This window comes from Crocodylus porosus, unplaced genomic scaffold, assembly GCF_001723895.1.
Source record: "Crocodylus porosus isolate Cpor-Errol unplaced genomic scaffold, CroPor_comp1, whole genome shotgun sequence".
Lineage (NCBI taxonomy): Eukaryota > Metazoa > Chordata > Crocodylia > Crocodylidae > Crocodylus > Crocodylus porosus.
Genome location: NW_017728947.1, coordinates 93,325,445 through 93,339,234, shown reverse-complemented (window position 1 = coordinate 93,339,234; position 13,790 = coordinate 93,325,445). Strand labels below are relative to the sequence as shown.

The following is a 13,790-nucleotide window of genomic DNA, read 5'->3' as shown; positions in this document are numbered from 1 at the left end:
GATTTAACTACAGGATGCTTTGTTTCTGCTCACTAATTTAAAGTATCCCTTGTTGCTACTGCTTGCACAAGTGACATGCATGGGCATAACAACAGATGATCAGGTTAGTAATAAAGCTGTCCATAATACCTGAAGAAAGGCCCTGGTAATCCTCCAAAAACCTATGGATCATGTAATGTTCATTTTGTCCACAGTTTTACATGTTTCACTGCTCAAAAGTTTGTCTCCTTGAAATGGGAGATCATCTATACTATATTTTGCTTCTGGTGGTAAACATCTGGGAACACTGAGGAGAGGGGGAGAGGGACAGAAAGAACTTGTGAATACTCTAGTGAGCACTGCTATTAAAAGGTTCCACTGTCTAGATTTTTTTAACCCTTTCATAAATAGGAATATGCAGAAGATGGACTAAAACTGGTGTGGAATTTAATTAAACTGCTTCCTAATCTTAAAAGACTTAAAGGTTTTTTTGCTTCAGATATTTCTTAATTTTCATTATTTGTCTTAATTCTATTTCAGAAGACCAACATACCCGCAAGTCTTTCACTTCTTCTTGTTGCTTCAATTTTTCATAAAATGAGGTGAAAAAGTCACTTCTTTCCACATGTCTTGGTGCAACACACAATGCATCTATATCAGCACCTAAAACACAGATTAATTAACAAAGTTATAAATATAAACCACATGGAGTACTCTAAGTGGCTTTTAACAGAATTCTTGCAAGGAAAAAAAAAAAAAGATACCGCCATTCCTCATTTTGCTCTGTTCAAGCACAGGATATTTCGAAGTATTATAACAGGAACCGAAGCTATACTAATTATCCCTGCACCTCCAAAAAACAAAATACCTTTGACTTCAGCATTTTCACTTCCCAGTAGGTCTGTGCAAAGCAGCTACTATTTGCTTTGGATTCAGCCAACTGGGGGAACAGTGATTCAATCTGGTAATCCAAATCACTGTCCCAAACTGATTCAGCTGAATCCAATTAAAAGATTGAGCCGCCACCAAATCAGCCAGGCCCCATCCCCTGCCCACTCTCCCAGCCCTGTCAATGGTGGCAATGGCTGGACCCCAGCCTCCCGGCTCTTAAAAAAAAAGACCCAAAAACCCTGCACTCATCGGCTCCTGCAAGGCAGGGGGCACTCCTTGCTGCCTCCCACTGCATCGGGGGGCTCTGCCACAAGCTCCCAGAACCCCTGATGGCCACTGCAGCAGCCTGAGTGCAGGCCTTTTTTTGTTTGTTTGTTTTGTTTTGTGTTTTTTTTTTTTTAAAGTGCCAGGATGCTGAGGTCCCCCCATGGCCCCTCCCCCTTGCTCCAGCCCCACCTTTACTTACCAGCATCGAGTCCGAGTCCAGCTCCCTGTGGTGGCAAGTGGGGACTGACTGACAGAATCTCCCCAAATTGATTTGGACAGCTTTGAATTGATTCAGGCCTTTTTACTGAACTCCTGATTCAATTTGGATTCAGAGATTCAGCCACCAAATCAGACCAAATCTCCTCCAAATTGAATCAGCACCTGAAATTTCACACACATCATACTTCCCAGAGCTTGACTTGGAAGGATTCCAGGCCTGTAAACTCAGACATCCTTTCCAATTTAAAGCTCCAAGGGAGATCTCATACCAACTACCTTGAACAGCTTCAAAATACTTCCAAATCAAAACAGCTTTTCTAATATATTACTATGTATAAAATGTCATTTTTCATAAACTCACACAGAGAAAAATTGCCATGGTAGGCAAGGTAAATTTTACCTTTTGTATGCACCCCTAATCTGTAGGACCCAAATGTAAAAATTTTTCCTCCGACATTTTCTATTACAGACTGTGGAAGATTCTAGTGGAAGAAAGAAATGACCTTGTTATTTTAAGTCATATATTCAAACATACTTACTGCAAGGGAAATATAAAGCAAAATAATTTAGAAAGTGCATGCTAATTACACATATTAAAATATGTATGATAGTCATTTTAAAATACATCAACAATGGAGATGTGAAAGGTTAAAGAATTACTCGTTTAACTGATAACCCCAATAGTAACTGGTTAGCCTACCTGTTGTTGTTTAGCACAGGATAGGAAGTAAAGCCACCCAGTGCCCCAGCAGGAACCAGAAGGCAGCAGGGGTAGGAGAGGGGTGAGGGGGATTTAATACCCGTAACTTACAAGTAGGAATCTCCATAAACCATGCTAGAAGTGTCTGCCTGCAGCAGCTTCTTTAATGTTTTTCATTTCACCGCCCTCCACCCCTGCCGGGATTGGCAGAAGTTTTAAATATGCTGTGGTTTTCCCTTCCCCAGCAATCTCAAGGGCTCAAGAGGGGTAGAGGGTGCAAAACAAGAAACACTGAAGGAGCCACTGCATTGGAAGTGCTCCTTGCAATCTATGGAGATCCCTACCTCTGATGTTAAAGAGAAAAACAGCAGGCAGCCTAACGACTCATCAATCAAACAGTTGACTGCTCATTCACAGGTACTCCCTTTCTATGGTCTGGCTGGGCTTGCCAAAGCCTCCCATGCCTGACAAAGGGTTCAGGAGCAGCTACCAGCAGTTGTGTGGAAGCTGCCATGTTACTGATTAACTGTTTAACCACTATCATTAGAAGAGGTTAAAGAGATAATTTTTAAACAATACTGACATCCATAATCAATAGCCAATACAGAAATAAAAACTAGACAACCATCATGGGATTCCTGGGAAGACGGAGGCAAATGTTATGCCCCGTCACATCCTATATACAATTTGTAACCTATCATAGTGCCTGAACCTTGATGGTGTTACCTGCAACAAATCCATTAGCTGGGAATCCAAATTAAGGGCATTTTGCTTAAATGTGGTAGAGCAATGGATTTTCAAGCATTTTCAAGGGAGACTATATTCAATCTATTTTTATTACCTCCAGAAGGTATGAAATGACAAGTAATGTTTACACTAATGTGTTTATTTTTTCCCCACTATAAAGTACAAAGAAACTTACTAGATTCTGTATTGGATGAATTACCATGATTAGCTTTGAAGAAGTGATGTTGCTGCCCCTACAGTTCAGGAAATGTGAGGGGCAGGGATGGAAGGGGAGGGGGCTAAAAATATCTTGCTGGACGCACCACATGGTGGGAAGAGACTTGAGATGAGCTTTTGAACACACAGAATTCCTATCCTTCACAGAAAGAGTGCTTACTCTTTCAGAAGGAGCTAGGATTATTCCTTTCTTCAAAATAAAGAGTATGGTGTGCTTGAAAGCTTATAATTTAAAAGCATCTCAACTACTCGGTTGGTCCGGTAAAAGATACCAACCTCCCCCTCTCATAGATATGTGGAGTATGGATGTATGCTACTATTTTCAGAATTAGTATACTTGTCCTTCAACTTCCAAATTCCTGCCTCCCCCCCGCCCCAAGTTTTACTTCTTTATTGCAGGGTACAACATAACCCAATGCGAGGTGCCATATTACTGGCAATAAACTAATGTTGCAAGACACCAACAATTTGAAATCTAGTCATTTAAGACAGGTTGCACATGTTCACGGTTTGAAATGCTATGTTTATTTATTTTGGGGTTTTCTGTGCTCCCCCATGATTCACTGCCTACATAAGAGAAGACAAATCTTCAGGTAAAAGGGTAAAAAGTATTATACACAAATTAAACAAGCTAAAAAAGAAATACATTTGGGTTGAGATTAAAAAGGGAAAAAACACAAAACAAAAAGGGTGGCTAGGCTCACATCCTTTTATGAACTAAAATATCTTGAGGTTTAAAGCATACCTCCTATTTTATTTTTGGAGAATGTTTAAAAAAAACAAAACACAACACACAACCACCAGCAAGATTATTATTTTCTGATAAAGTTAAAACACATCAATATAAAACAAAAAATAATTTTTGTATCCTTTCACCAACATTATTTATCTCAAAGTCTACCACCAGTTCAGTCAAACAAAATTAAACAAAATTGACCATTTTATGCATAATACTGGAGAACACAAGTAATTTCCAAACCTACTTATGTAGCAGGTTAATGGTTTCTTCCAGTTTGAAGATTAAGAAGCAATAACTATAGCTTCTCAGTTTTCATTAGCACAGATGTCCAATATTATGTTCATAGGAAGTTTTCATTTCATTTGAATTGACATTAAGGTTAATTCTCTGACAAGATATACCTCTTGTTCTAGTGAGTTTGACCTCATTTCCTAAGGGACATATACAGGCAAATCCAGGATTTAGTTTAAAAAGAAAAAAAGAGGAGCGGAGGGGGAGATGTACAGCCCACCAGACCTCAACTGGAGGGCTGGGGGCAAGGCATGGCTGAAGCTCTAAGGCCTTCATAGGGCACTGGGGAGCTGGGCAGGGAAAAGGTATAGGGAGGATGGAAAAGAAATGACCCACCTACCACCACTGCCTCCAGTTCATCTGGGAGGTGGTGGGAGCCCCAAAGCCACTCTTGTCCTACTCTAGTCAGGGACCGTTGGAAACACCTGCACTGTAAGCCAGACTCAGCCAGAAATAGTGGTAAGTAGCTTACAGGGTCCTCCTTCCAGCACTTGCTCCCTATCTTGCCCCTCTCGTCCCTGCTCCTCAGGAAAACAGGTGCTGGAAGGAGCACTCTGTGCACTGCCATCACTCTTCCCAAAAGAACTGGGATCCCCCTCCAGACAGCTGCTCCCTGCAGCCCAGAAATGGTGGAGCAAAGCAGCAGCAGCGCTGGGGCACCCCATCAGGTTAGCCAAGGACAGTGGTGGTGGTGCGCAGGTTTCTCTTTCTAGTGCCTGCTCTAGGCCAAAGAATAGGGAGGGGTTCAGCACAGAGCAAGCGCAGGAAAAGGAAACCTGCCCACTGCAGCTGCTGTCCCCTGCTGAGCCAGGCACTTTATACAGTCTCAGCCCACAGCTGGAAAGAGGCGGTTCTGGGGCTTCCTACACCTAGGTACCGAGGACAAGTGGCAGCAGCAGCAGGAAGGTGTAGCTGCACCCCTCCTGAATCTGCCCACTTTCAGTATCTTTACGCAAGCATTAATGCAAGTAAGTACATGGAAAATCCACCCATACCTTGCTTTCACTGATTTCACGTATCCATTCCTTTACCAGGTTGTTTAATTTCCCCAAAATTAGAATCCTGTTGGTAAAATATTAGAATGCTTTTATTTCACTATTTGCTGATTTACTTTGAGATTTTACTATGATGTTGATCACTACACCATAAGAAAAAATTGAAATAACAGTTTTAGCATACCTAAACAGGAGATACTATTTTAATACAGCTATTAAATAGAATCACTCTGAAAACATTTCTACTTTAAGTTATTTAAATTTCAGTAATTTGAGCCCATAAAAGCAAATTGGGAATTCAGGTGCTAATCACCTGTACATATGTTTCTAAGCAGCTGCATGTTTTTGGGTTGCTATTCTATCAATTCCAAAACACAGCCTGCCTATCACTCTTGGAGTCTTCATGTTTCCTGCAGCAGAGCCAGCAGAAGATGCAAGTTTAAGAAAGTTTTAACATGAACTGTGGGAAGAAACAGGAATTATACTACAAGAGAACACTGTTGAAAGGAAAAGGCAAAATCCTGTCAAATTCAAGGGTAACCTTAATGTAGGGACCCTCTATATTCTGGATAAGAGGAGAAAAATCAACTCTTCAGGTTGAGCATTTTAAAACCAATTTAAACATGGTTTGAGGTAGCCAGTTAAGTGAACTGTAAAAAGTTTTAAACCAACCATTAGTGCTTACTCACCTGCGCTGCAGTTCCTCTTCCTCCTCAAATACACCATAGGGATTTAGCGTTTCAATTAATTTCTGGGTAAGTACACAGTCAGAGTCCTTGGGAGCAGCCAAACTGATAGGTGAGGTAATGCCATAATGCTTCTGTAGCTGCTGAGTTTGTTGTGATCCCTGGGTTGTGAGTGGACTAATAAAAAGGTAATTAGATAAAATTACTGCCAGAAACATGACAAAATTTCTGCTATTTTCTTTCATCACAGTGTAAGCAAGCACAAAGACAAATACATTAAGAAAAATATAAAAGTCTATTGGTACCTGTCACCATATCCCAGGGGGGGAAAAAAATGAAGTTGTCATTTAGAGGTAAGTTTATTTACTAAAATGACTCCCCCTACTTTGTTCAACTAAGGTGTAGTTGTACGGAGATTCTTACTTGGATCAGCTCCTGGTACATATTCAAAATTATATCCATTTTTACTAGCCAAAAAGCAAAAGTTCTAGAGTATCAATGACACTTTATAACCAGCATACTTTTGGGGGGGAAAATCCCCTGTAATTATGGATTGCTTGACAAAATTGTCAGAGTAATAATATCAATTGATGTTATTGATCAAGTTAACACTACTTGAAAACTGCAGAAGTCAAAGTATTTTAAAATGAAAATCGTTTTCTCTTTGCTTTAATGTCTAAGTTTAGAATGTTAAGGGGAAAAATATAAAGAAGCATTCAAATTTTGCCTCTGCTTATACCCACTCAAATCAGTACGGTGTTAGCAGTTTAGATACAAATCTTAAATACATTTGATTGATACACATCAGGGCAAATTTGAAAGACCATCACTTGTAAACTGAGCTAAGTCCAGTCATCTACATCTTCACACTTGTCTACTCTACCTTTCCCTCCCCACCTCGCCTTAACCCAAAAAGGGTTTTAGGTTTTTGTGCATGGTCCCTAGCCCCTACATTTTACAGAGCTTTTAGAGAAAGCCAAAAGGAAGAGTACTGTGTACAAAAAAATAATAAACCCCATCCTCAGCCTCACCCCTTTCAGCATCCCTCTGTGCACAGTACTGCCTATGTTGTTTTGAACAGCAATAACACTGAATACAACTGAGACTAAGGAAATGCTTAGGATTTTCTTCCCAGAGCAGTGCATGAAAATGATTCAATGCACTCCCAATAAACCCCGGAAAACTGATCATAGATAAAGTCTTTACAAATGTTCAGCAGTTGATTTTAATTTCTTCTCCACTGAAGAACCACTGGGTTCCTTGCAAAGGTGAGCACAAATCATATTGCCAAGTGCAGAATTTAAGTTGATAGTCTTCCTCTCAGATAAACAGTTAATTGGTAATTTCCTTCTTTAAAAAAAATAGGTTGAAAGAATGCTTGAACATCACTATTTTCATATTCAAAGCAAAACCAAGTCCAACTTTCCAAACCATTCACACTCTTGGAGTGGAAGAAAATTGTTAACAGAGCTTCAAATCAAATTTTCTATTAGTTTTATTATAATTTAACACACCTCCCCCAACAAAACTCTGAACCAACTGAAGTAATAGTATTTTAAAACAAAAATAAAACTTGAAGGAACACAGAATTAACTAGCACATTTTAAGTGCAAGAACAATTTCCCTTTTCAGCATTTATTCAAAAGCATTCAACACTGGCCAGTCTTAGATACATATGAGACTGTTTATGACATCCACTGTATTGTCACAGAGGTAACCAACAGCTTAAAAACCCCCAACCAACCAAATAATTTTGTGACCAGTGTTGGATCCCTGGACATGGTGTGTCTGAGGTTATGGAAGGAAAGATTACATGCAAACAGATGCTCTGAAATGGACCTGGAACCTCAGGAGGACCACCCCAGAGGGGCCGATACAGACTGGTCAACATGGTGATGCCTGAACTGCCGGTGCGCACCAACTGGAAGATCGAAAGGTCTACTCTAATGACCTGAATACATGCGAGTGCAGTGAAGCGCAGACCATGGAGCACTTGCTCTTTTGCCAATTCCTTGGTGAGCCCTATGCAAAGGAGGACCTTGCTGCAGTGACAGAAAGAACCATTGCTTGTGTACAGTTCTGGAAAAACATCTAGTTTATGACAAGGACACAAGAAATCTTACATAAATATAGTACTTTGAGCATTTGGAGGTAGGGAGGGGAAAATATTCTCTCACCCACAACTGGGCGTTTGTCCTCTTTTCACTAGTCTGGAAATGATTTACCAATTTTTTTTTTACACCTTTGAAATATAAGAATAGGCAAGTGTGGGTTTACAGAAACACTAAAACCTGCGTGGGCCCATTTTTCTGAGCTCTAAAATATGTGAAGGGGAAGACAAATATTGAATTCCCTTTATTTAAAAGGTTTCTTACCAATAACTCACCAATACTTTAATAGAGGTGCACTAATATATTGAATCAGCACTGATAAAAAGAAAATTAACATTATCAGTTATTGGCCGGTGTAGCCAGTAACGTCACCAATAAATAGAGCGTGCAGCCACATGCATGCACGTGGCTAGGAAGGTAGCCCAGCAGCGTGGAGAGCAGCATCCTGCTGGTAAGTCTGTGAAGGGGAAGGGGCGTGGGGGGGGGGGAATCAAGGCCTCCACTGAGAGAGGGAGTGGGGGAGGGGCTAGAGGCATTGCTCAACCAGGATGGCAAATGGGACCTGGGGCCAGGGCAGGGAGCAGGACAGAGCCATGCATGGCTCATCCAGAGGGTGCAGGAGGGGCAGTGGTTTCCTGTGCAGACCTCCCCAAGGGAGGAGAATGTGATCCCCCCCCAATTTGTGCACAGAATGAATGTAGGCTACCTGCTGCAGGCTTGGGGCTCTCTGGCCTGCTGCCTTTCCTTCAAGAGCCCCACACCAGCTGCGCGCCCCCTGCCTGTTTGGCAGCAGTGGTGGCAGCAAGTTATGCCTCCTGCTGCCAGGCAAGTAGTGGGCGCATGGCAGCAGGGAAGAGAGCCCCGAGCCTGCAGTGGGGCATCCATCCTTGCCCCACTCTGCTTAAAAGCATTCCCTCACTTAAAAATGGTGGCAGCAGGGCTTGAACTAAAGCTTATTCGGCAAGCTTTAGTTCAAGCACCCCCAACACAATTTAAGTGCCAACTCCTGTACAAGTAGCCCTGGCTCTGTCTCACTCCCTATCCCAGGTCCCATTCACTGCCCTGGCTAGGCAGCACCCCCAGCTCCACTCCCTCACCCCCCATGGGAGCATCAATTTGTCCCCTCCCCCACCACAGACATACCTGCAGGGAGCTGCTCTCCATGCTGTCCAGCTGCATTCCTGTAAACTGGTTATTGGGTTGGTATCACCCAATATGGTTGGTTAATCATCAACTACCAGTATTGGCCAAGAAAATCTTTATTGGTGCACCCCTACATTTTATACTGTTCAGCCCCACAAAAGTGGACCTTTCATTTTTAGCAAATATATCATCACTATATTAGCTCTCCAAACACCAATCTTTCAGACCTTAACAGAGCTTTAATTATATTTTTATACCAGACTAAAACACCTTATAGATTACCTACATGCAGAGTGAATCAGAAAAATAGCAAAGGCCTATTTTTGTTTCTGCAGGTCATCTCTCAGTATTCTAGCTACTCTGACTTTCAGAAAACAAAATTAGTCATTTGTATGAAGGTCCTGTTGTGAAGTCCCTTAAAAAAAAGCCTCTCACGTCTTATCTTGCAATTGACCGAATTAACTGAAATCAATATAACCAGTTGTTAGCCAATATAAGCGTTTGCCAGTTTTAATTGATTTTAAAACAATTCTAGTTAAGCTGCTGTAATGTATGCACACAAACAAGGCCTCTAGTGAGGCTATGAAATTTGCCATCAGGCGCAGCTTCAAGAAACCGACATTTATCCCTATTTGCCTGTCTGTATACTGTGCAATTAAGGCAAAAGTAAAGTTCCAAAGAATTCTATATAACAACCACCCAAGAACTAAACCTTTAAATCACATATTACCATTTGTATTAGCTTGCTTTAAGCATCAGAAAGTTTGTTTGTTACCAAACAAAATCTTCATTAATTAATAACTGAACTATAAAGACAACCCTGTTATATGTTACTGTTCTCTGGACCTCAAGAATGAAGTTTCTTTAAAAACGAGAGAATTGCTAAATGCCAGTGAATAACAAGAATTCACGTTTCAGGTGAAAAAATTATTATATTTGGAAAAAAAGAATGACTGATGAGAAAAGTTTTGATGAAAATATTATTCTCAGGAACATGTAAGACTCATGTAACACTGTCAAATCAACTAGTCCAAGTAGTGGACTTCAGGAACTGTTTTATTTAGTAACCACAAAAAGTTGGAGAGACAACAGTTCTACACTGGTATTTTCATTAAATATTTATCCACATTACTAAAGATATGATTAACTTGTATCGCTTATATTACAGCAAGTGACAGCTACCATGAAAGGTAAGTTTGCAGTGCATCTCCTCTTATATTTTCCTTTTCTTCTTTCAGTTACTCTTAGCTTAAAAAATTAAATTCTTTTGGTCTCCAAATTTTTCTCGACTCATTTCAGCAAAAGTGGATATTTAGAAGTACTAAATTAAATGTTTCACAAGTAAGCCAAAAAATGAATACATTTCAAAATTATTTGAACCAATTTTACACATGCAACTGTGTAATGGTACAAATTTAATCTAAATATTAAAACAAATTTACACCAGGCATTTCAAAATGTATATTTGTAAAGGAAAATGTTTATTGTACTGAGGTTACAAGAACAGGGGGTTTACTCAAGGATCCAAAAAGCAGACTCTTCAGTGTACAAATTCTAAAAGGTATCCTTAACCATACTCCACCCAAGACATCAAAACTAGCTAATTTTTTTTGCTAGGAACTGTGTATCTTCTGATCACATTTCTAAGTATTTTTTTCCCCAACAGTTACAATTTCTAGTTCATGTGTTTTATAAACCATGACTAGAAAGAAAAAATAGCAAAAAAGGTTAAACCCTTCAAAAACGTGTTGTCAAAGGAGGAAAAGAGAACTGAGTGAGCTGTGTGTAGCGGAAAAGAAGCACAAGTAACTAAGCAGGGTCAGAAACAATAACAAGGAAAAAAAAGAGCTTCTGCTTGGCACAGGTGCTATTAACAGATGACATCCCCACACATATGCCCCCTCTTGTAATTGCAGGTAAGAGACCCAATTCCTGCTAGTCTTCAGACTATCAGGAGCATTCCCATTTCTTAGCCCTCTACTCTTTGATTTGGGGTAGGCTGGAATCCAGGTCAGGAGGTAAAAAGCCTTAGAGCATTAAACTCAGCCTATTTGATCCATGGGGCCAGATGAGGAATCGCTGAGCTGGTCTGCAAGCTGCACTGGGACCAAACCCGTGCTACGCCCACACCACCAAGTCCAGCCTGTACATCCTACACAGCACATGCCAGCCCCAGAGCTCACTGTGCATGAAGCATGCAAGACACCCAGGACACCCCATGCAGCCTGTGCCCCAGACCCTCATACTGTATGTGCCAGATTCAGCCCATGCACACCCCATGCTGGACTTGCATGCAATGAGCCCCAGGGCTGGTACACTGTGTACACAGCACAGGGGGCCACCACGGGGTGCATGCTGCATGCACTGGTTCCAGCACTGCCCGATTCAGACCCCGGAGTCAGCATACAGAGGTGATCCAGCACAGGCTCCCCATGTAATGGGCCGACCCTGCGTGCTACACACAGGAGGCATGTTGCTGGGTCCAGCCCACATGTCACATACGGTGGGCAGAGCTAGGGCTGGCACCTGGGGTCACTCCAGCTACTCACAGACCAGGTCAGGCAGCTTGGCAGGCCGTATATTTGACATACCTGCTTTAGAGCCTTCTGTTTGCAAAACAATGGCTATGTATAGGAATCCTCATGTGATCCTACTCTGGACACAGCATAAATCAATAGATACTGGAGAAACTACTGGAACTGCGAAGGGAAACACAAATGTGTTTGTATATGGATGAAATGGCCTTAACTGGGCCATTAATTTAGCTCACAGGAGACCAGATTCTTCATCCCAAGTGATACCTAATCAACAGGGTGAATGTAGGTTGGTGCATTCTGGCTGATGAATAGACTTAGCTAGGACAACATTTTTGAGCCAGTAGACACTAGATACGTTTTTAAGCCTCATACTCAATCTAGAGAGTAGTGGACCAGAAGCTCTAGAGAAAATGGCTTAGCAGCATATTCATCAAACTGAAATACTTGCACTAGAGTACATGTTGAAGTATACACAATGATGGTTCTACCCTTGTCTTCAAATAGATAAAGGACTTACCTAGTTTACTGAAGGGTTTTGAACACACACAAAAAAAACCTTTAAAACCACACAGAAGCCCCTAGTTTCTATATATCCTTAAAGGTCATCCCTTCTAAGAAAAGAAAAGAGAAAAGATTTTCACCAGAATTGGCATGATGAATACACTCCAGTATCTCCAGGAAGGGTGACAGAAACAGGAATCGAGGAAGCTCAGTAGGGATTTCACCAAGCTAATTTACTGTCTAAACTTATTTTAAAATATAATAATGTGCATTATAGAAAGTCTGAAGCCCTGTCTCAACAGGAAGCGGGGAGGGGAAACCAAACAAAGTTGTCTGCTACTTAATTTATTTAACCACAAATAAATTTCAACTAGTCCACATTTTAACTCTTGGAACCAGTTTAAAGTGTCTCTACCCTGTAGTAACAGAAGTGCTACTACAAATTCTAGTGTAGTTCCCTCTGGGGAATACCCAACAGCTCCCAGAAGCAGTGCATCCTGGGATACTTCAACAGGTTAGTACTGGTGAACTGTGTGACCATACTGCAAGACTTCAGTTGCAAAAAAAGTTATTTCAATCTGCTGAAGGACTGAATATGCTATTTCACATGTTTAAGATAAAAGTGCTTCAGTAGCTTAAGTACTTTAAATTTACCATGCTAAATCCCATTTCTTAGTGTAAACAAGGTCTACTGACCTATACATTTACACTTAAGAGGTATTAAATTTAGCTATTACTAATATGTTCAAACATTTAAAAAAATAATTATTTTCCAGCACTTCCGCAAAACAGAAAGAACTTGAAGGAGTTTGTCTCCCAATATTTGTGGCATCAGGGTGACATGCCAAGCAGTTACAGATGGTAATGGAGTTCGCAAATTCTATTTTTTATTAATTTGTTTGATAAAAGTTGGGAAAGAAAACAAAAGCAGCTATAAGGATAAGAAAACAAACATCTCCCAATATCAAGAAACAGCTATGGTTTGGTGAGGTAGACAGACAAAGGTTGATCTTATGCTGCAGTTTGCCTTTTTGATGGAACAACAAAATAAACCTGCTTGGATTTTCATTTTACCAAAATCAAGAACGTCAACTAAGGTTCTTTTTGATGGGAAGAAGAGCTATTGTGTGTTCTACAGTGTTATCTATACAAAAAAGCAGAACCTTTAAAATATATATATATTTGTCCAAGATGTCACTGTTCAAAGTTACACATTAATAAAATGGTAAAAAGAGATCTCTTAATATCCAATATATTATCATTCATATTAAGCATCAACAGGCAACAGACACAAAAACAAGCCTAAAATTTCTTTCCCAATTACTGAACTTCCACTCACAGCAACTGTGCTGGCATGATTTCATTAACAAAGTCTTTCCAACCAGATTTTAACATGTTTCAAAGACCCCTTTCCCAAGGTCAGGTTTAGTTTTCTTTATACATCCCTGTCATGGTGTGACTGGTTCCAGGGACTGGAAGGCCAAGGGGAGACGTTTGGGAATGTTACCTGTCAGCTCCATGTTCTTGGGGAACCCTGACACAGGACACAGACTGTCTGACTCACAAAGACTCACCCCCACAACCTAAACAGAAAACCTGCAGCAGAAACTGCAGTAAATTCTGGGATCAACGAAGCAGGGGAGTACTGCATGATAAGGAAGCTATGTTCCAAATGCTAATCGACCCTTACACCCAGCTCAGCATTTCTCAGACCAGTACTAATCTGGATTTACAAACCCCACACACACACCTCTAAGCAAAAGTAAGT

The 13,790-nt window shown here is 40.7% G+C and overlaps 1 protein-coding gene across 4 annotated transcripts in view; it reads right to left on the bottom strand.

The window, feature by feature from the left end:
• PAPOLA (poly(A) polymerase alpha) overlaps positions 1-13,790 on the bottom strand; it is a 75,095-nt gene that overhangs the window by 50,283 nt on the left and 11,022 nt on the right. For all 4 annotated transcript variants that reach the window (XM_019552483.1, XM_019552482.1, XM_019552485.1 and 1 more), the window contains exons 2-5: positions 5,734-5,907; positions 5,045-5,111; positions 1,757-1,838; positions 533-642 (exon numbers count right to left, since the gene is read on the bottom strand). In XM_019552483.1, the coding sequence (XP_019408028.1) occupies positions 533-642; positions 1,757-1,838; positions 5,045-5,111; positions 5,734-5,907 (433 nt within the window). The remainder of the gene's footprint in view (positions 1-532; positions 643-1,756; positions 1,839-5,044; positions 5,112-5,733; positions 5,908-13,790) is intronic.